Here is a 21,926-nt window from a genome sequence, read left to right as displayed (position 1 = left end):
ATTGACTCCTGCAGTCGATTTACAGTAATTGCTTCTTGCAAAGATTGGCAAACTTGTGCTAATCATTGCCTATTTAAATGGTCAACTCAAATAACCTGTAAATGATTAGGGGCCTTAGCCAGCAAAGACTTGCATCTCACTACTGCAATCAATGAGACAATCACACAGTAATGGAGTAGTCAATGTGAGTAACGGGTGGAAGAATTTATATGACAAAGTAATTTTATATATGTAAAGTATATGACATAAAGTATATGACAAAGTAATTTTCACTTACCCTTTTCAAACAGTATTTGCTATCTTTCCCATAGAAGTGCTGAAGACATTTCATGTTTTGCTTGTTTACAATCTTGTTGAAGAATTCATTGATTGTTCGGACAGAGACTGCACAGACAGCAGATCTGTTTGTTGGTTCCGAAGAGTCCGGCTTGCTTTGTGCAAAAACACCATACAGAATGTCATCGTTCACACTAAGCCCCATTTCATGGGCCAGAACTGCACCTGGCTTACTGACATATGCAGCCTGCAGAACATTAAATATCTCATTTCGAATTGACCTCTTCCTCCGCTTTTCAGTGAAAATGCACTCAAGAGGCATCTCCATGTAAGAGCGCAACTCAGAATCAAAAGAGCAGAAACGGATGATTCTTGTGTGAAAAGACTGGGAGTCAAGAGATTCACGCTGGACTGTTAGGAAGTAGACAAAGTGGTCATTTTCAAAGGCATGGACATACTTAATGGTATAAGAGTCCCTGAACTGTGGGAGAATGTCCATATAAGAATGATCTGTGAGAAACTCAAAACCATCCTGGGTTTCTTTTAACCTTCTAACCGACACTGAATGTAGTGCATGCTGTGGTTGAAATGAAGACTTCACAGTATTCCCAACAAAAAAGTTTACAAATCTGTCCTTTTCGGTCACCAAAACTTTGGTTCCTAAAGTGCTTACAACACAGTCAGGGCAGCTGTCTGACTCGCCATCCCTCTGCTTTGAGTACATGCAGTGCACTTCACTTTCTATGTCGGCAGGGTTGTTGGGGTGAATGATGTGACGTTGACATACACCTCGAGTTACACTACCACAGCTGATGAGCTGATCATCATAGTACGTTTCTAGGAGCAGAGCCATGTTGACATTATCCTTCCAAACACTATTGGATAAATTGTTTCTCTCTTTGCAATCTTCACATGGTGCACAATCAGGATTCTCCAGCACAGGTCCAGTCTTGTACACAGAAATGTTCTGGAGGTTTTCATTTAAGACATAGATCTTGTTGACTGCTCCGATATAGATATGATGCTTATATAAAACTATATTCTGTATTGGCGTTTCTGTGATAAAATGAGGAAGATGATAATTGATGCTCAAATTCATCTCTGACTTTATAGCTGCTTCTTTACATTGTCCACTGGTCCTTTGCACCAAAGAAAACAGGAATATAATAATCCCAGAAGTAAACGCAGCAACAGTCTTCATTGTTATAGATTTAACCTGTCAAAATATATTTAAATAAATAGTGTTTATATTTCATATAGTAAAGCTTCAGTTTATCAATTATCAGAGATCTGCTTCTATGCTGTATGTGTATTAGCCATTCTAATCCAGTTTGAGAACAAGTTGCAGTTTTGCCCTGTGTGCTGTTCTAAACTGTTGCCATTACAATGTCTAATGGGTACCTATCTCAAAACTGCCAGCACACTTCCCAGCAGCAATGGATTATGATGGATTTTGAAAGACTACCGGTGCATTGTGGGGTAGAAGTGGAGAGCTGATAATATCAGCTACTCTAGTTCCACATTGATGCTAAAATAGTTTAGACTGAAATGGCTTAGATCAACCCAATCCTTAAATAAATAGTCTGAAAGAAATTCTCATCAGATCAGTTCTTGAAACACATATAAAATGGCTGAAGAACTTTGTGTGGAAGAGAGATGTTCTGCAACACCTAGGGGTTGGAGTGGTTTTTAGTATAGCTGGTCCAAAAAAAAAAAAATCACAAAAAATATTGACATTTGTATTTAAGTGGACTCATTTTATTCTTTGCTCAGTGTTTCACAACATTTTTATCAAAATCATTATTGAAATGGTTAATTAAATTTTTCACTACCAGAAAGCCATTCTGTTTTTCCCTGCAAATTCCATAAAAGGCAAAAAATGTTTTGTCTGAAAAGAATTCAACCAGTTCTAGTTCTTGGAATGGTCATTTTCTCTCATGTAAACAAGGCATTATAATATATCCTTAAAACATTTTATGTATCTTGACATGTGCAAGTTTAATTTTAGGCCCTGTACCACAGTGATAAGTCACTTGGGAGAACCTTCAGAAGATACAGGCAAAGCGCTGTGTTGTAAACAAAGAGATATCAAATGAATTAGAACCATGAAGTGATGAAATCAACAAACCTAGCACATTTCTTTCTTACTTATTTTCCTCATTTATTTTATGTGGCTTTAAAAATCAAAAGCCCATGACTAGTGTGATATTTAAAACCCTCTCATTTGACCAAGTACATGAATTGTGGTTGGCACATATTTTGGTCCAGTATCTACATTAGATCATAAATCATACCAGACATCATTCTCTTAATATCTTGCCACAATTGCTAAGCTCAATTTGGCTTCCTGATGTAGAAAACAATTATACTTTCTAAAAGAAATATGATTACATGCTGTTTAGAAGATTTTATGGAAAAAACGGCTTATAATTTGGCTATAGTTAAACACTTGTTTCTGATAGACAAATGCTCACAAGGACACTGAGTCTCTAGAGACCTAAATACAGACTTGAAAATACAAAATATAATAATCAGGAGTTTTGTACTGACTTTTTTTTTTTTTTTAAAAAAAAGCAAAATTTTGGTTAAAATGACAGAATTTTACAAGTCACTGAAAATTTTATATAACAAATATATAACTTTTGTATTTTCGTTAGACTGGTTTAAACAACACAAATAATTCGGATGTACTCTTTCATATACTTTATTTCAATGTATATTGCATTCTTTCTGCGGCTTACATCATTAGTCTATACACACAGTGTTTGCAAACAAGAGAATTGTCCCTTGTCCGAAAACCTCTCAACCGTCTGTCAAGAACCACGATCAAGAATGGAGAAAAAAATCAAAGACTATCAGCAAAGGTCTCTGAAAAACTGCTAGGAAAGACAATCCACTCATGTGATAGTGAGTAATGAGAGTATTATTTTTTACGCAACTGGCATTTTCTGCTATTAATTAGCAATACAGTAGCAGAATATTGGGAAGAAAAAGAATTTGGTTTGGGGGGAAAAGAGCAGGGATATTATTATTATAAAATAGTGATAATTTGATTTAATATTTACCTGTAGTATCTACAGAGTGCTGGCTCCTGGCAGAACATATAGGCAGACACGTTCTTTGCCCTAACTAGCTTAAGTTCTAATATTGAACAAGACACAAGAATTGAGAGCTGCAAACAATAGGTTGAGAAACTGAAGGGTGGATAGATGAAAGTTACAAAAATAGTCACAAGGTTACTTGATTGCAATACATTCATCTTGTTCCAATGTATTAGACAATACACACAAAACCTTCCCCTCTTCCCCAGTCCCCTAAAATCCTCTACAGAATGCAGATCCCTTACCCAAACCCACCTTCCTGGTCCCTTGGATACCTGAGAGGCGCAGAGAACTCCTGCAGAGATTGTTCTGGGTGTTCAAGACCAAAAGAGCAAAATACCAGCTTTTAATGACACTGGGACCCAGAAGGTGTAAAGACAGGGTGGACTATTCTTTTCCCATGCCACACTGGTGTTCAGATCCCAGAGCTAAAAGGAAAGCCCCAGCTGGGTTACTGTCCCCACTTCCCTCGGTATGGCAGCACTAGCTGCTACTAGCAATTATGTAGCTCCTGGCAGGAACTGGTCCTACCCTGGAAAGTGTTGCCCAGCTCCCCAGGTTCCTTGTGGTCTTGAAGAGCTGCTAATCACAGGTGCTAACTAATCTCCTTGCTGGAGTTCAAGTCCCAGGCTTGACTCTGCAGTCTGGAGCAGACAAATTCCTGCTAAAGTTGATTTACAGAATCAGATCCAAGGTGCAGAACTAAATAGCTCCGTTAATTCAGTGCAGTGCAATGGGCGGCACTAATAATATGTACCACACTCAACTCCATGAGCAAGGAAGGAAAATATGAACAACCCATGAGAACCAAACTTCATCCAGGCTTTGCAGTCTGAGCCCTCCCATCGTGTCTACACCTTGTCTTCCTTTGTGTTTGTGACATGTGCCAAGAAGTCTCAGATGCCGACTCCTGCAGAGGTCCATCCATACAACCCGCAAGGTCAATACATGTATACAGTTGCAAAAGGAGATGGCTCCCCACAAACCCATACACTATGGATTTCCTGCTTCACGGTGTCTAAGAATGGGAAGCAGAAGCAAACTGCTGTAGGCTCAACCTTGGTGAGACAGGAATGATGCTGATAGCCAGAGGGATACAGCTTCAGGAAAGGGTGCACGGTTCAGAATGCACCAACTCTTGGAGGTGTATATCTGGCATTTCAGCCTTGGGGCATCTCCGTTGCTGCTTTTGGATCTCAAGGAGACACTGATGGCACACAATGTCTCTTTTCACCTAATGTTCGGCCTGGAGACTGTCACTATTCCTCTTTTGCAGACTTCAGCATAGTGAGCCATCTTGTTATATCCTCAAGGCTGCAAAATGCTTTACTTGGCGATACCCTTGAAAAGTACTTGAAAGCGTAAAAAGATAGTAAAAATAAAATAAAAAATACAGTAAAAAAATGCAGCAGCTCATCCCTTGAGAGGTGTTAGCACCCCAATTCAACAAAGTACTTAAACATATGCTTAACTTTAATTTGATTTCAGTGGGACTTTAGCACATGCTTAGGTGCTTTGCTGAATCAGTGCCATAATACCCAGGCTATGGACTTGTTCCATTTTCTCTTCTTCGTGCAGGTCAAGGTATTAGTTAATACCTTTCTGTTGCTAAGGGAAAAAAACTAATCTGTTAGTTTCTATGTTGTATTTTAGTGACCTCCCTTTGATCAGTTTATCCCCATCTGCGTCATCTGTCTAGAGGAGTCTTAACTTATTTTGACCCGTGGTGCTTCCTATTAAGCTAATTCTGTGGATGGATTCTGTCTTTTGTGAGTGGATATTTTCAAAGGTCATGTCACAATGCCCCCATTTTTCCATCCCTCAGCAGACACTAGCTCATATAACCCATGAGAAATTGGGTTTTGGTCAGCCCGTGGTGCTGGCAGCGTAAGTGCTGTGGTTGATGCTTCCCATACATATTTGGTACTTGGAGTTTGTGTGCTAGTGACTAACATCCATCACTGGGAACTAGATAGCTTTTTTCCATTGACAAGCCTCATTCACACTGTGTCATCATTTGTAAAAATACAAGTGCAATAACTTTTCTTGATGGCCATGAGGATGCTGCTTTTATTGCGGTGATATTCCAGACCAACGCTGGTTGCTAGGTAATGTCAAGTCTGCAACATGTGTGGAAGCCAAATGCCGTAGCTGTGCTTGGTCTTATGGCATTAATGTTAACAATTTCTCTTCCTTTTTGGTTTGATCACAGTGCACTTCATGAAACCTCAGAGAGAATGATACTATTTAACCTACAAATTCAGGCTTTTGTATGTTGTTATTTGGCACATCTCAATTTTCCTTGCTTTATTACCTGACAAGATATGATAGGGGCCTGTTTGTGTCATGACAAGTGATGGATCCCTGAAAAATTGCTCTTTTCTGTTCAATCCCTCTGAAGCAATTGTTCCCGGCCACTGTCAAGATACAGGGCTAAATGGACAATTGGTCTGACCCAGTATGGCCATTCTTATGTTGTTAACGGCAAGTTTACACTAGAAAACACATTCCTAAAATAGGTCCTTTCCAGTGGGATATAGCCGAGATGTGGTAATTCACACTTCACTAATCTGCAAACTCTATGATTACCACACAAAAATGATGGCTTCTTCCCATTTTTAGCTAAGATTTAATAGCAGAGCACTACAGTTATTAATTATGAGATTGTAGATCTTATTAGTTGCGTCTCAGACACCACTTACTAAGACACTGTGATTTCTACAAAATACAGTGCAGAGCAGTTAATAGAGAGCACGTAAAAGTACTGTCATAACTAATCAAATCAAAACAGCACTTGGCAAATAAACTAGAGACATAGAGTCATAGAATTTACAGCCACCAGATCATTCAGTCCAACTCCTTGCACATCAAAGGCCTCCAACACCATCCAGCACCTGCACGCCAACCTGAACAACCAAAATTAGACCAAAGTACTACAAACCCACAGAGATTAGATAATTACGTACCACAGGCAGAGAATTGAAGGGACCCAGGTACACTAGTGCTCGAGGCCTCTGCAATGGCAGAGAAATGATTACTTGAGATATACCCTGGCAAGTGACAAAGAATATTTTGTACTGTAGGGTTCTTGCTTTTTATATTGTTTATTCACTTGGGGAAGGTGCACTGTAACATGTTAACCAGCGGAATGTTAAACATGACTTAGCTCTTAGTGGGCTCATCTTTGCTAACTTCTGTACCTTGAGTTAATTGGTTGCCAATTAATTTGAGGTACAAAGTACAGTGAGGACATACCCGGTGTGGATAATCACAGACAGTCAAATTAAGAAATGTGTTAGGTGGCTGTGCTTTCTAACTGATTTCTAACATGACACATTTTTTCAATGTAGACCTACTCTGAGGGCAAATACAGTCCTTCCACCCCAACTGTGGGGCATCAATTAGCAATGGAACTGGTTCTGTGGTAAGGTGGGAGCTGGGGAGGGCAGGTTTGTGTGTGCAAGCTCCATACACGGCAGAATAAATGGGGTGATGCAGCAAAGGTGGGCTGGGCAGAGGTAAGGCCAAGGCTGGAGGATGGGCATACTAAATGAATCGTCCAGTCCTCCTCTGCGGGGTGCATGTGTGTGTGTGAGTCTCAGGGGGAGTATCTTAGAGAAGTGCAGGTTTACTTCAGTCATTAGGCTGAAGCAGCCTCCCTGGAATGGCTGTGGAACTTCTCCATGAATTTGGGGAAGGAGGAGGATGCTTTCCCCTTTCCCACTGCATAGCTACACAGCTCCCAGCCCAAACTGCTTGAATAAAACATTATGGCCTGATCCAACTCTCCATTGACTTTAATGGGAGATGGTTTTGGACTTCCTTCCTTACTTGCCAATTTTCAAAATGAAATAGTTTAACGTGTCTGAGTAATTAGTGCAAATTAGTGAGATCCCACTCTTGTCAAATAAATCTTTCTTCATTTATGAAGCAAGTTTAGACTCAAGTAAAGGTAATAACATTAAGATGTATTCTGCCACTGCTGTCTATACTGAGACTGGCATTCGCTTCAGTTTCAGTTTCTGAGATCTATTTGCTTGTGATTTTTTTCATAAATAACTGATCAGCAGCAAGCAAAACTGGGGTCAAGGTAATGGTATCTGTATATGTGCCTGCTTTTCAGCCAGTAGAAAACCATTAACTAGTTTCTCCCTGCTGATAGGAGGGGTTTCATTGAAAAGATTTGGGAAGGTTTCATTTGCTGAACCTTGGCCCAACTATTGCTTATATAATTGATGTGCAAGTGTCCAGAACATCTAATAAGCACATTTATTATATACACTGAAAGAAAAGTATAGGGGAATCAGTGTCCTGCTTTATCCTAAAAATGAAATTCTAATCTGAACAGTACTGACAATATGTGCAATGGCTTTCCAAGAGATGAATTCATTAGCCTGTTGGGCTGATTTGAAAGCTTTTTACTGTATTCATTCTAAAATAAAAATCTAGTACAGTAGAAATCAGATAAATTTATAAACTCAATGCATAAAATATATTAATTAATATGCACAGTCCATTAACAGGTCCAATATATTATTATCATTTACAGTTGTTTACAGTAAAAAGAGTTTTCATTGTTTTGCCAGGATTATTTTTAACACACACTAGAACACAAAACAATCAATTTATTCTTTGCTAGGGAGAAAAATATTTTTTTTATTTGTTTAACATTAATTTACTGTAAAGTATATTGCAGTGCAATACAAATCCTGGCATTTCTTTTGAAACCTCCTGTAGTGCTTAACATCCTAAGGACAAGGCAGGTCTTGAGTCTGTGGCACAATTTTTGTTTTTAATTGCTTCTGCTAGTGACAGACTACAATGGCAGTAGAGGTGCTCTCATAATGACAGAGCTGATTGGAGCAGATTGATAGTGTTACATTGTTCAAAAAGGGCTAATTAGGAATTCAGCGTTTGTTGAGATTCACTGGGACTACTAGCGTGAGGAAGTGCTACGCAGTGTAAGGATTGCAGAACCAAACCCATAATGAGAGAAGATCAGAAAGATGCTGAAAGTATTGAAAGAATAATTGAAAAACAAGACAAACACACAAGAATGGATAGTCCATATGTTAATCTGTGATACTGCTAACATTTTCAGATGGACTGGGACTTGTCAATACAGTTGTGTTTTCCACATCCTGACGTACAAGGACATGGCTTTTCTTTTTAAAGGTGTTATTAGTTGACAATAGCAGGAAAATAGAAAACAGACTTTGAATAGCATTAATTTGGAATATACTAGTCAGTATTTGCTGAGGTTCATTATCATAGAATCATAGAACTGGAAGGGACCTCGAGAGGTCCCCTAGTCCAGTCCCCTGCACAGCAGGACTAAGTCTTATCTAGACCATTCCTGACAGGTGTTTGTCTAACCTGCTCTTAAAAATCTCCAATGATGGAGACTCCACAGCCTCCCTAGGCAATTTATTCCAGTGCTTACCCACCCTGACAATTAGGCAGTTTTTCCTAAAGTCCAACCTAAACCACCATTGCTGCAATTCAAGCCCATTGCTTCTTAAGAACATAAGAATGGCCATACTGGGTCAGACCAAAGGTCCATCCAGCCCAGTATCCTGTCTGCCAACAGTGGCCAATGCCAGGTGCCCCAAAGGGAGTGAACCCAACAGGTAATGATCAAGTGATCTCTTTCCTGTCATCCATCTCCACCCTCTGACAAACAGAGGATAGGGACACCATTTCTTACCTATCCTGGCTAATAGCCATTAATGGACTTAACCTCCATGAATTTATCTAGTTCTCTTTTAACCCCTGTTATAGTCCTAGCCTTCACAATCTCCTCAGGCAAGGAGTTCCACAGGTTGACTGTGCGCTGTGTGAAGAAGAACTTCCTTTTATTTGTTTACCCATTAATTTCATTTGGTGGCCCCTACTCTTGTCCTATCCTCAGAGGTTAAGAAAAACAATTCTTCTCCCTCCTCCTTGTAACAACCTTTTATGCAATTGAAAACTGTTATCATGTCCCCTCTCAGTCTTCTCTTCTCTAGACTAAACAACCCCAATTTTTTCAATCTTCCCTCATCGGTCATGTTTTCTAGACCTTTAATCATTTTTGTTGCTCTTCTCTGGACTCTCTCCAATGTATTCACATCTTTCCTGAAATGTGGCGCCCAGAACTGGACACAATACACCAGATGAGGCCTACTCAGCAAGGAGTAGATCAAGGCACACAACCTCAAGTAAAGATGTGCGTCCTTTAACAGTACTTTTGGTATAAGTAAAAAAAGTCACCCTGGTAGGGAAACATAGTTTTCTGACACTTCACTGTTCCTGACAAATTCTGTCCTTTTGAAGATCTGCTTGCATAAGTGCAAACATGTTGTGGTGGTCTGCACAGAACAGGGGCAGCCTAAGTTCCCTGGTATGCAGTCTTTGCTTTCATGAAGATCCAAGTAGGCAAGCCTGGCTGTAAGTAGAGTTTTATTTCCACGCATTTGACTACCCTGATGTATTACTTCTCCATTTGTCTTCTTGCCATAGCGTAGTTCTTGCATTGAACTAGAAAGCAGGTTTTGTACACCTTTCCATATTTGTAGTAAAGCTAGCAGTTTTACATACTGGGATAATAAACAGAATGGAATGGGTCATAAAATGAAAGGGAAAAGGGCAAATAATAAGTAACCCAGGGAAAGTACAGAGATGGTCAAAATGTTATAATAGCAATTATGAATGATCCTGATGCAGGGCATTTCCTGGGGTTTAGTCATCAGTTAATGATTTTATCTGTACCAGAACCAATAACTCTTCCTAGCCAGTTACTAATTCCTAAAATATGTCCTGCACATCAATGTTTATTGCTCACACATAGAATATTATCTGAACATGAAGCCAACATAAAGGATCAAATCTATGTACATAACATATATTAAGTGATTTATTAATTTTCTCTGAGGCCTTGTCTACAATACAGGGAAAAGTCGATCTAAGCTACGCAATTTGAGTTACATGAATAGCATAACTCAAGCCGATGTAGCTTAGATCTACTTACCATGGGGCCCACACTATGCAATGTCAATGGGAGATGTTCTCCAGTCGACTTCCCCTACTCTTCTCAATCCGGTGGAGTACAGGAGTCAACAGGAGACTGATCTGTGGTCAATTTAGTGGGTCTAAGACCCACTAAATTGACCATCAACATATTGATCGCCACACATCGATCCCCCAATAAGTGTAGACAAGACCTGAGAGTCCATAGTAGTGTTGGTCAATTGCTTTTTTTGTCCTAAGGGCCATCTATGGTCTGTGTCCTCACGCATCTTATTCATATGTCTATGAGGAGAGTTAGTGCGGAGAACCAGGGCAGGGCAGGCCAGGGCAGTCTACACTACAGGGTAAAGTCAACCTAAGTTACGCTACTTGTACCTTAGGTCAACTTATTGAGGTGTCTACACTGCGCTGGGTTGATGGGAGAAACTCCCCCATCTACTTACCTTATGCTTTTCGTTCCAGCAGAGTACTGCAGTCGATGGGAGAGCGGGTCTTCACTAGACACGCTAAATTGACCCCCCGGTGGATCGATCGCCACAGCGTCAATCCATGCTAAGTGAAGACAAGCCCAAAGAGTCAGGTATTTTCAGTAGGCTGCTGCCATGCTCCTTTATATAACATCTCATCTAGCCCAGACAGGATGATTGACTGCCCTCACTGTCTAGGTGAGATTAGTGCACAGATAAGACTGAGTTGATTAAGCAGGTTGAACCTTAAAGACTAAGGTGATAATGGTAGGCAGGGGGAAGTAACCAGAGGAAATGGAGAAGCAGCCCCTTTGCTTATCTTACAAACTCCAGGAATCTTGCTCTCCAGCTCCGAAAAGGTCTCCAAAACCAGGCATGTTTTGGCCTAAAGAGTAAGTCTGAACAAATCTGAAATTAAGTGAAAATCATTTTACAAATGACTCTTAGGACCATTGGTTATGCATTTTAGCATTCTCAGATATCTAGAACTGGCTGGAGAAATGCTAATGGACCATATTCTGTCAGAGTATGTGGTTCCATTGAAATAAAATGATTTGTGAAATTGGGTTGATTTTGCCAGATTTTTATTTTTGGAAGAAAACCAGGAAAAAAAGAGTTCTGACAATGGTGACATTTTTTAAAATTAAATATTTCAATTTTTCCTTTGGATACAACTTTTTGTTTTGAATATTTTTAAATTTTGTATAATAAAAAATAAAGTTGAAATAAAAAACTATTTTGTTGAAACAAAACCTTTTGATTGCCCCAACATGATTTTCCCCCCACCCCCCAGAATTTTCCTTCATAAAACTTCAAAAATTTCAGTTCGTTTTCATTTAGAACAAAGCCAAATGCTGAAATTGCTAAATCCTTCACAAAAACAGAACTACGATCTTCTACGCACCGTTGGTTGGTGGTGTATATCCATCATATGTTACCAAAATTAATAATTTGAGTGTCCGGGTAGATTCCCTGTAGTTTTTGGATGATCAAATATGTGCAATGTTTTTTTCCCCATCTGTGTTTAGGCTCAGTGCTTGTGACTTTCTCTTTTGAATGCTAACCTTCACTTTCTCACAACAAGATTAGATTATTAAAATGTACTCTAGACAGGGTCACACCTTAACTCAGTTTAGAAGGCGAGCTACTGCTGACCCATTTGTTAAGCAAAATAGCTCGCTGTGAGAATGACACCAGTGCTTACTGATCTGTTTTGAAAGAGTTTCTGGTATTGGTGATGACTTATACATGCCTAAATTGCCTGGGACTAGCCTATCTGATGGGTCAGCTCTCTTCTGTGCAACATTGTTACAATTAGTGGAGATGGCTGAGCTGGAACTAACTTGGTTCTTGTTGGCAGGGTTTTCTCTTGAGGGTCCATCAACTATAGAATTCATTTCCACTTTCATTCTGAAAGCCCCCCAATCTGCTGACTTCAAGACCTGCTAGGGTGACCAGATTGCAAGTGTGAAAAATCGGGATGGGGGTGGGGGATAGTAGGTGCCTATATAAGAAAAAGCCCCAAATATCAGGACGGTCCCTATAAAATCAGGACATCTGGCCACCCTAGGATCATCTGCAAAGCCCATTTGTTTGGTGCAGAGTTTTGGGATGCTGAGTGGTCAGAGTGCAGGGGTGGGTTTATTTTCATGCTAAGTGTCTGGCTTTGTGTTGGATGGGATCTGCTGTCATTTTGTTTATGCTTCTCCCTCCATTTTGGATCAGTTTAAAACTCCTATCTGAGTGCCTAGCACTTGGGATAGGTGTCTATTAAATAGTAAAACTGAAATAAACAAAATATTTGCTCCTGATACTGCTTGAGCTGTGAAGAAAGACTTGAAGCCAGATAGTTCCATTAGCTAGATATCATTAGCTAGATATCTGAAAAGGCTAAAATGCACAACCAATAGTCCCAAGGGTCATTTGTAAAATGATTTTCATTTAATTTCAGACTTGTTCAGACTTACTCTTTAGGCCAAAACATGCTAGTTTTGGAGACCTTTTTGGAGCTGGAAAGCAGGATTCCCGGAGTTTGTAAGATAAGCAAAGAAGCTGCTTCCAGACTTCAGATTATTTATCTTTCACACAAGGGTGACATGAGGATAAGTAAGTTCATGCTTGCAAAATGCTTTGAAAATACAACGTGCTAAGTATTACCACTTACAAGTAAAAACTGGAGAGTAGCCTTGGATCTGATGGCAGAGATTAGCCTTAAGCATAGTTTCTATAAAAAAATATTGCATGTACAATCACTTTAAAAACTTCAACATCAAGGCCTTGATTTTATCCATTCCCACAATGAACAGGCAGGCCCAGCAGTGTTAGCTGAAGGGCTAATAAACTCTGGCCTTGCTGAACTAAACATTCCAGAGTTGAGGGCTTTCCACCAAAAGCACTCTACTTTCAGCACAGAGACTGCTTCTCAGTTGCTGGGGCAGAACAAAAGGTATTCTTTCAGGGGGCCAGGACTACTTTATATTGGGCTTGGATTGCACCTATATAGGTGTGTGATGTGTTTCAGTTGCTGTTAGTCTTGATGAGGAGGATATTTTAAATAAATTCATTAATTATGAAGTCTGTTCTCTATTTGGGAGCAATGAACTAACACATGTTAAATCCTGCCACAGACATGCAGGTGGTTATTGACTTAGAGTCCTACAAACCACAAGGATCTCTACGATTTTGCATTTATATAATTCCAAAAAGTATGGGTGAGTCCCAAATAAGGGCTTGGAATGGGCTGGTGTGGGACACTACACCGTAACAGCACCGACCCCAGATTGATAACTTGTGCTCCAGAATCTCAGCTTTCATAAAATAAGGTTGTACCTTCACTAGAAAAAAAAAAGGTTTAACTAACTTGAAAGCAAAATTCTAATGAAGCCAAGGCAGTTTGTAGTTTTCACATGAGTAGGGCAAGACAAGTTAGAGACAAAGCTCCCCCTTAGGTTACGTCTACACTTAAAATGCTACAGCAGCATAGCTGCAGTTTTGCAGCTGCTGTTTTTGTAGTGTTTCAGTGTAGACACTCACTCCAGTGACGGGATGGGTTCTCCCATCTCTGTAGTTAATCCACCTCCCTGAGAGGCTGTAGCTTGGTCGACAGAAGAATTCTAGTATTATCTGCACCGGAGGTTAGTTCGGCACAACTATTTCTTTCAAGGAGGTGGATTTGTCATATCCCTGAGTGACGTAGCTATGCTGATGTAAGTTTTCAGGGTAGATCAGCCCTTAGTCTTTAACTTGACCTGCTAACTTGAAAGCAAAATAAAGTGACAGGGGTAAAACTAGCAAATGCTTATTTGGTATATGTGTGTCACTTAGGACTTGATCCTGCAATGTTTACTCCTGTGAGTAATGCTTGCTCAAATAAGTAACACCATTGAATTCAATGCTTTAATAGCAGCCCCTGGTATCAGTCAGTGAACCTTATCATGTAACAAGAGTATTGACTTTTGGATCCCTGACCCAGATCATGTAACTGGGGTCAGGAAATCAAGCTGAAGTTTCTTGCTTGCACTCCTGTGAATCAGACCTTTATCCCAAGTTGGACTCCTTGTGTGACTAAGAATTACTCACTAGAATAAGGGTTCAGAATTGGGCTTTTAACTTGCACAGGATACAGCTGCCAGGGATGGGGGAGTGGCAGGTCTAAGTTACTATGCACCTGGATATTTGTAGAAAAGCCTGGGTTTGGAAGTGAGAAAACAACATGCCTGTCTGGGCAAGTGATATCCCTTTATTGTGAATGTGCCACCTTTTCCAAGTAACTAAAGGCCCAGTCTTGCAACCCTTACTCAGACAACATTCTCATTGATTCCAGTAAGAGTTTATCTGAGTAAGAACTGGAGAATTGGGCCCTTAAACATCCTAAGAGGCAGAAGAACTTTTAAGATAACAAAATCTCAATATTTCATCATTTAAAATGAGCAACCCTTAATACATGACAAACAATGAGTTGTGCAGGGCATAAGTCAAAAGGATGATAGGGAGTAAAACAATAAATCTTTAAAAATCTTACATATTGTTTAATGAAGAAATGAACTATTCTCTAATGAATGAGTGAAAAAACATATTATTTCCCAATAACATTAATTAATGGACATGGGCATTGTCTTTTTAAATATCTTTGAATTCCCAATAAATAAGGCTCTGGGTTTGTCACAGAGGTCACAGATTCCGTGACTTCTGCAGCGGCTGGTGTGCCTGGCCCGGGGGCCACCTGAGCAGCTCAGGCAGCCACCCAGGTCAGGCGCACCAGCTCTGCTGGGGCAGTCTTGGGCCCCTCCTCCCCTCAGCAGCAGGAGTTTGGGTGTGAGGGGGCTCTGGGCTGGGGGGCGGGGCGGTACTTACCTGAGGACGGGGGGAGGCTCCCTGGAAGGACAACAGCAACTCCCCTCCCTCAGTTCCTAGCTCCACGTGCTGCCTCTGCCCGCAGGCACCACCCCCACAGTTCCCATTTGGCCGCAGTTCCCAGATAATGGGAGCTCCAGAACTGGGGTTTGGGGAAGAGTGGATGCAGCACGTGGAGCTAGGAGCTGGTGCCTGCCCCAGCCCCATCAACGCCCTCCCCCCCACGCAGCACCTACAGCGCCCCCAGGCCGCAACTCCCGCCCTGAGCAACCATGCCCCCCCACCCCAGGCTGTGACTCTTCCCCCCCGTCACCAGCACCTACGGCACCACCCTGGGCCACGCCCCTACCAGCACCCACAGCACCCCCCCCGGCCGCGCCCCGCTCCCCAGCACCCACCACGCCCCAGGGCCACCCTCCCGAGCCGCCCACCTCCCAAGTTTTAGTCAGGTGTATATAGTAAAAGTCATGAACAGGTCACTGCTTGTGAATTTTTGTTTACTGCCTGTGACCTGTCCATGACTTTTACTAAAATTACCCGAATAAAACATAGCCTTACCTATAAATACACTGACTTGTCAGAGACTTGACTGATTGGCTTTTAGCCCCATTAATAATATGCATGCATTTCTCAGTCAATAACTTACGCTCAGAATTGAATTTGAAAAATGCTAAAGATTCACCAATAAGTAGTAGGAAAACAGGTCTCTTATTCTTCAGCTATCTCTTACTGTTTAGTGTTGTTTCCTGAAAGAGGTTTTGTACTGTAGAAACAATTAACTTGTATTAGCTTCTGTTGTAGCCAGAAGGACCTTCAAGTCAAACATTGCTCTCAGATAAGCAGGAAGAACTCCCACCAAAGCCAATGGAAGTTGTGTGTGCTTATCTGAAGGCAGTTTGGCCTAACTTATATTTAGTTTGAAAGTAGTGTGGTGTTACTTTCCGAAAAATACGTTTTTGAAAGCATGTTAAGCAAAAAAAATCCTCAGTTTAAAAAAAAAAAGAGCTATTTTCTCTGGAAGCAGCAAACATGACACTGAACTACTCACAAGCAGATTTTATCATGAGAGCTTAAGGTTTATGAAACAAAATCATGTGATTAATCTTCTAAACACATTCTCAGAAAAACTGAAATGACACAGATTCACAAGGAATTAGTAGTCCTTCAGACAGATAATGACCCAGCACCATGTTATCACTTTCCCACCCCGAAGAAGAAACAGGGAGTTCAGCCCCACAAAGCAGCTGAACTTCTGAAGAATTTGGATTCACATGTGATATATGGAGATCAATCTGAGGGTTATACACCTCCATGCTGACTTCCAGCTTTCCAGACTCCTCTGAGGATGAAGCCTAAAAAACCTACAGAATGGAGGGGAAAACCCAGTAAGCTACTGCCAGTAACTTACCCATAAAAGTTCCAACTTATTGACTGGGGATTGGGGGGTGGGGACGGTGCTGCGTCTATGATCTCCCTTCTCCTCCCCCTGACACATATCCAGCAATTTGCCACCTCCCTGCACACAAGATCCTGACCCTTATGGAGTAATCCTATAGAGTTTGAGAGACATGAAACCCATGAGGTTCCATGGAATTGAATAGAAAGCGTTAACCATAGTACAGCGTGTGGCGGGGTTGTTTTGTTTTGTTTTCAATCTATAGAACTCTATAGCAAAAATATAACTCGCTATTAAATTCTATAAGGACCACTCAAAGAACCTATAGAAAGGTTCTAATTTAATATTAAATTCTATAGGATTTTTCCATAAGGGAAGCCTGGTTGGAGACCTCAAAGAGGGACTTTGGTGGCGTCAGGAGAAGGGAGGAGCAATGTTGCAGAGCTGGGCCTCCCCAGGCAAGGAACTGCTTGATCCTTAGACCCTCCACTCACAGAATTGGAGAGTATAACATAGCTCCAAGAAATGTCACTGTACTATGTTTCCCTGCCCATCTTATTTGTAGAGCAAATGCAGGCAACGCCAGGCAAAATGGTCACAGGTAAATTTTTTATTCAGATTTGAAACTGCTTGGTAAACACTAAATACTTAGGGCTGCCAACTTTCTATTGCTGAAAACCAAACACCCTTCTCCAAGGCCCTAGCCCCCACTCACTCCATCCCCCTTCCCTCTGTCGCTCGCTCTCCCGCACTCTTGCTCGGTCGCTCATTTTCACCAGGCTGGGGCAGGAGCTTGCGTTGCAGGAGGGGGCTCTGGGCTGGGGAGTGGGGCCGAGGGATTTGGAGTGTAGGAGGGGACTCCGGGCTGAAGCAGGGGATTCTGGTGTGGGAGGGGTGAGGGCTCCGTCTGGGGGTACAGGCTCTGGTGTGGGGCTGGGGATGAGGGGTTTGGGGTGCAGGAGGGGACTCTGGGCTGGGGCCAAGGAGTTGGAGTGTGGGAGGGGTGCGGGCTCTGGGAGGGAGTTTGGATGTGGGAGGGGGCTCAGGGTGGGACAGGGAGTTGGGGCGTGGAAGGGGGTTCAGGCTCCAGGTGGTGCTTAACTCAGGTGCCTCCTAGAAGCGGCCGGCATGTCCCTCAAGTTCCTAGGTGCAGGCGTGGCCATGGGGTCTCTGTGTGCTGCCACCATCTGCAGGTGCCGCCCCCGCAGTTCCCATTGTCTGTGGTTCCCAGCCAATGGGAGCTGCAGAGCTGGCACTCAGGGTGGGGGCAGTGCACGGAACCCCCTGACCACCCCTCAGCTGGAGGGACATGTCACTGCTTCCGATAGCTGCGCGGAGCCGGGTAGGGATGGGACCTTGCCTGCCCTGCTGCGCTGCCAACCAGGCTTTTAACGGCCTGATCAGCAGTGCTGACTGGAGCCGCTAGGGTCCTTTTTGACTGGGTACTTGGTTGAAAACCGGATGCCTGGCAACCCTATAAATACTGGAATTAGAAAAAATGGGGTCAAGGTGTAAATGAGGGCTCTAGCCTGCTCTCAGGACACATGCAACACTCCTATTGAAGTTGGTGGGAGTTTTACCTGAGTTTGGAGAGTAGATGGGGTCCTAAATTTGGCAGATGTAGCCCATGTACCGATAAGCTGAGCATGTTGATTTAGTAAACTGGAGCAGTGTGTATGCAAACAAGGACACATTTTATTCTGATGCAACACTCTGTCCTTGCACATTTGCCCAAAGGTAGTGGCAGACCACATTGGCAAGTTTGCCCTCATCAGAAGGGTTAACCAATAATCAAGATAACCATTATGAACAATCAGTTACTATGGGCCACGTTCTGTCCTTAAATTCACATGGGCATTTCCCAGTTACTTCAGTAGGAGCTAAGCACATTTCCAAGGCAAAATCTGGCCTTATAGTCTCTGGTAGTAGGAGGTCTATTGGATTTCAAAGTCCGCAATGTTGCAATGAGCTTTAGATAGACCGACTCCTGGGTATCCCAAGCCTGCATGGTATGCAAGTATGCATGATGCCTGTGAAGGGCTCATTAAAAGACCAGGGCCCTATTTTGTAAGCACTAAATGTACATAAACAATATTAATGTTTGATTGTATTAGTTTTAAACCACTGTTTTTGGGACATCTGGAAGGATGATACCTATGGCACCACCAAACACAAAGCATTAATTACAACCAACTTTCTTTCAACAAGATACGGAACTCTGGTTTTTAGGAAAAAATGCAAAGAATCTAAAGATTTTAAACAAGGGATTTGCATCATAGTATTATGTAGTATTTAAAATTAAAATCCACTTAGAATTTGCCAGGAAGCCTGAATACTAGTCCAGTAATTCATTTATCATTTTCAATAACATTTTGGAGAGGTAATTAATCGACTTATGACATATATTCAAGTACTGTCACCTTTCATTGTCTTTAATTAAACTCTCCATCTGGTATTTATCATATGTTCTCTAAACTGATTTACAGAAACTAATTTTTTGGGAGGTGGGGGTACAAGTTATATAAAAATATATGTGGTAACTGTGTTTTTCAAAGCAGAGATTCTAGTTCTGCTTCAGAGAAATATCAAGTCTTAAATATATAGGGGTAAATTCTGCTCTCATCTACACCAGCATAAATCTGGAATAAACTGAAGTCTGTGGTTTTACTCCAGATTTACACCAGTGTGAGTGCAAAAATGTGTTCCTCTACAGATACAGGATTTTATTACACTTACTGTAAAATCTACAAACAGGCCAAGCCACAAACTTCAGATCCAGGTGGGGGTATTTAGATTTAGGCTTTTCCATGTTTTCACCATAAAAATAAGGGCCAGTATCAAAGTTTTGATCCTGATTCATCTCCAAGTATTCCTGCATTTTGGGCCTGTTCTGCCCAATTTGGGATGGGTGGTCAGCCTAACTGTAACAGGTTGTTGTTCTCATTGACCATTTATTAGAACTGGGCAGAAAATGTTTTGTTTCCATAATCTTTTTTTTTTTTTTTTTGAGAAAACTGCTGTTTTCCATGGAAGCTTCCATTTTGACAACAAAAAAAAAAAAGAATTTTTTTCTCAACAGAGAAATATTTCAAATGAAAAAATTCATCAAGCTCTGCTATTTATATTGCAGACTGCATCCCCATTGTGCTATGTACTGTACAAACACAGGCAAAGCATTGGGGTGAAATCCAGAGTCCACTAAAGTCAATGGCAAGACTCACACTGACTTCAATGGGGCCAGATTTCACTCATGAGTCCTGTGCCACAAAAGTTACAGTTTGAGGGTCAGATTGTGCCTGGCTCCTAACATGGCCACATAGGGCAGTAAGGAGAAGTAAGTTTCTGTGGCCATGTTACAGATCCCTGCACTGTGGGTTTGGGCATGGGAGCGGAAAAGAGCAGGGACTATTCCTCTTGTACTTCTCACTTCAAGTAGGCCCCTCTTCCTCAAGGCACTAGCCAGCAGAACTGAGCTGGTCCAAAAGAGAAGGAACATACAGCTGGCAAAGGGCTATAGTGAATGACTTCTCCACAGGAGCTGTCATAAATATAACGGGAAGGGTAAACACCTTTAAATCCCTCCTGACCAGAGGAAAAACCCTTTCACCTGTAAAGGATTAAGAAGCTAAAATAACCTTGCTGGCACCTGACCAAAATGACCAATGAGGAGACAAGATACTTTCAAAGCTGGAATGGGGGGAAACAAAGGGTCCTGTCTGTCTGTGTGATGCTTTTGCCGGGACCAGAGCAGGAATGCAGGTCAGAACTCCTGTAAAGAGTTAGTAAGCAATCTAGTTAGATATGCGTTAGATTCTGTTTTGTTTAAATGGCTGATAAAATAAGTTGTGCTGAATGGAATGTATATTCCTGTTTTTGTATCTTTTTGTAACTTAAGGTTTTGCCTAGAGGGATTCTCTATGTTTTGAATCTGATTACCCTGTAAGGTATTTACCATCCTGATTTTACAGAGGTGATTCTTTTACTCTTTTTCTTCAATTAATATTCTTCTTTTAAGAACCTGATTGCTTTTCCTTGTTCTTAAGATCCAAGGATTTGGGTCTGTGTTCACCTATGCAAATTGGTGAGGATTTTTATCAAGCCTTCCCCAGGAAAGGGGGTGTAGTGCTTGGGGGGATATTTTTGGGGGGAGACGTTTCCAAGTGGGCACTTCTCCTGTTCTTTGTGTAACACTTTGGTGGTGGCAGCTTTTAACCTAAGCTGATAAGAATAAGCTTAGGAGGTCTTTCATGCAGGTCCCCACATCTGTACCCTAGAGTTCAGAGTGGGGAAGGAACCTTGACAGGAGCAAAGTGGTGGGAGCCAGGAAGAAATTGTGACTTCCTCCCGGGGGCTCCTCCTAAGGCAGCACAGCTTTGTTCTGCTGCATACACTGTGCAAAGCTTCAGTCTAGCCCTAAAACAATTGACATATGAGGGAGAGGTGAGGGAAGAGGGATGCATTCAAATGCATACAATGTTAATATATATTTGCAATTTTTAAAATTGTTTTTATGGGTTGGATTAAACCTTGTTGCAACAGCTGTCTTTCATTTAAAGTAGTGGTAAGAAACCATTCAGCTCCTTTATGGAACCAGCTAGCCAGGGGTGAAAGTAACTTAAAGGACTTACCGGTATGCTGGAGTCCTGAGGGGGGCATGGCCTCAACTGGAAGAGGCATGGCCTTAACCATAAGAGGTAGGGCCTTTAAATCAAGATTTAAAGGCCCTGGGGCTCTGGCTGTGACTGGGAGCCCCAGGTCCTTTAAATCACCCCGGAGCTACCAGCTGCAGAGGCAGCTGAGAGCCCTGGAGCTTAGGGGAGAATTAAAGGGCCCTGGGCTCCGGCCGCTGTGGTGATCTGGGCCCTTTAAATCACTGCAGGAGCCCTGCTGCTGCTACCCCGGGGCTCCAGCAGCAGGGCTTGGTGGCGCTTTAAAGGGCCCCAGGCTCCCCACAGTGGCAGGAGCACCGGGCCCTTTAAATCCCCGTCCGAGCCTGGCTGCCAGAGCCCCGGTGTAACGGCAGCAGGGCTCTGGCGGTGATTTAAAGGGCCAGGGGCTCCCACAACGGCTAGAGCCCCGGGCCCTTTAAATCAGTGCCAGGGAAGCCGGTCCAGTCTGGCACAGCACGCCGGCTCTTGCCAGTACGCTGTACTGGACCGGACCAGCTTACTTTCACCTCTGCAGCTAGCTGAAACAGCACCAGCCTCCACCCAAAAAAAGGCATATGCAAAGCACATGGAGACAGAGGGGGTTTACTGGGTATTGTTCTACTAACTGGGCATATGTGTGCAAGAGAGATAGCAGCAAAAAAATCCACCACAGAAG

At 42.1% G+C, this 21,926-nt stretch overlaps 1 protein-coding gene across 1 annotated transcript in view; it reads right to left on the bottom strand.

Moving 5' to 3' along the window:
* The window catches only part of MET (MET proto-oncogene, receptor tyrosine kinase), an 86,193-nt gene extending 84,716 nt beyond the window's left edge, over positions 1-1,477 (bottom strand). Inside the window, exon 1 of the mRNA XM_077807826.1 lies at positions 278-1,477. Coding sequence (XP_077663952.1) covers positions 278-1,477 — 1,200 coding nt within the window. The remainder of the gene's footprint in view (positions 1-277) is intronic.
* Positions 1,478-21,926: the final 20,449 nt, after the last annotated feature.

Source organism: Eretmochelys imbricata, chromosome 1, assembly GCF_965152235.1.
Source record: "Eretmochelys imbricata isolate rEreImb1 chromosome 1, rEreImb1.hap1, whole genome shotgun sequence".
Classification (NCBI taxonomy): Eukaryota; Metazoa; Chordata; order Testudines; family Cheloniidae; genus Eretmochelys; species Eretmochelys imbricata.
The sequence above is the reverse complement of the archived record's forward strand: the minus strand, read 5'-3'. Positions and strand labels throughout refer to the sequence as shown.